The sequence below is a fragment of the Triticum aestivum genome, chromosome 1A (genome assembly GCF_018294505.1).
Source record: "Triticum aestivum cultivar Chinese Spring chromosome 1A, IWGSC CS RefSeq v2.1, whole genome shotgun sequence".
Classification (NCBI taxonomy): domain Eukaryota; kingdom Viridiplantae; phylum Streptophyta; class Magnoliopsida; order Poales; family Poaceae; genus Triticum; species Triticum aestivum.
In genome coordinates this window covers 479,347,999-479,349,575 of record NC_057794.1, presented here as the reverse complement: position 1 = coordinate 479,349,575, position 1,577 = coordinate 479,347,999, and the positions used below count along the sequence as shown (strand labels likewise).

The following is a 1,577-nucleotide window of genomic DNA, read 5'->3' as shown; positions in this document are numbered from 1 at the left end:
CCCCTCTCATACTCCAACTGTTATCACCAAGGTTCGGCGCAAAACATCATGATTCTCACCCACCTACAGTTCCATCAGAACAAACACTTTTGTAGTGGGAAATGTCACCTGACCTACACCACCAAACAGAAACACATGTCTCACAGATTCGCATCAGACCAAGTCAATCCATTAAGAAACAAACTTGGTCAACACTCAACACTCAAGAACAACAATTCAGGAGAGGGAACAGACGAGTTTATGTGAGAACGACAGACTGAAGAACAGATCCTACTTTCACCCCCCTCCAATGATCTCAACATTTCCTAGTTCCTACAGCCCTATACATACCCCTACTAATCGATCCAGCACTTTGCCTTTTCCTCATCGTCTGCCTCCCTTTACCTTTACCAATGTATAAAGAAACAAAGAACTAAAGAAAACACCACCCCATAAGATTCCTGAACCATGTGTTCATCCACCCAAATGCACCATCTTTCAGAAAAGCCAAGCAAAATTCAGTTCTTTACTGTTGCACCGAATGCATAAATCCCTGAAACGAAAACCCTGCCTGCAACTGTTCGAGCGTCATGCCTAACCAATTAACTAATTGAACTGAATTGGCAGTTTATTCAAGTTAATTACTGAGCTAGCAGACTGAAAGAGTAACCATGGGGAATGAATTACTGAGCTAGCAGACTGACAGAGCAGGAGCTTACTTGTTGCCTCTGATCTTGAACCAGGTCTCGGCGCACTGCTTGTGGGAGTAGGAGAGGTCGCCCTTGCAGGAGCAGCCGAGCGTGATGCCGGCGCCGGACTCGGCCGCCGCGCTCTCCAGGCCGAGGTGGCAAATGCGGCAGTTCTTCTCGGCCTTCTCGGGGTCGGGGCTGCTGCTCTTGGCGCTCTCGCCGCCGAGCCCGGCCTCCAGGTCGACGTCGTCCAGCGAGCACTCGGACACGCACGACGACTTCCTGAAGTGCCCGCCGCCGGCCTCGACGTCCGCGTCGCTGTCGGCGCCGCCGCAGGAGCTGGCGCGGGTGGAGGCGCACCGCGAGATGCAGTCCTCGAAGGCGGCGGACTCGTGGCGCGAGTGCGAGGGCCACGACCGGTCCTCCGCGTCCGTGAAGTACTGGCTGCCCTCCTCGTCGTCGTCCGCGTACTCGTCCGCGCGCCGCCGCTCGCCGAGCTCGATGTCCTCGACCTCCGCGGCGCTGGCCGACTGTGCGCCGCCGCCGACCATTGTCCCTCCTCTTCCTCAACCTACCCAAACCAAAATCCCAAGAAACGGGGCGAGCCATTTCAGCCACCCACAAGATCAAATCTCACCAACCTCATCAAGAAACAGAGGAAGAAAATACCAGCCAAAATGCCGCCGCCCCGAATCCCGCGGCCGGCGACGCGACGTCAATGAAATCAATCCGCGTCGAAGATCAAGAAGGGCGCATGCAATGTGATCGCGAGAAACGGTCCGGCGAGGGCTGGGCCGGCCCCGGCTAATGCGGCGACGCAGGGCTGAAGCGGCGGGGTTCTCGTGAGGTTTCTTGATCCATAACCGCAGGAGGGACACGCAACGAGACAAGGGCGGCCGGGGGAATAAA

The 1,577-nt window shown here is 55.9% G+C and overlaps 1 protein-coding gene across 1 annotated transcript in view; it reads right to left on the bottom strand.

Annotated features, from left to right (window-relative positions):
- LOC123058550 (uncharacterized) overlaps positions 1–1,577 on the bottom strand; it is a gene marked incomplete at its 5' end in the record, with an annotated part of 3,877 nt that extends 2,300 nt beyond the window's left edge. The window contains 2 exon segments of the mRNA XM_044481265.1: positions 699–1,239; positions 1,338–1,577. Of these exon segments, the coding sequence (XP_044337200.1) occupies positions 699–1,219 (521 nt within the window).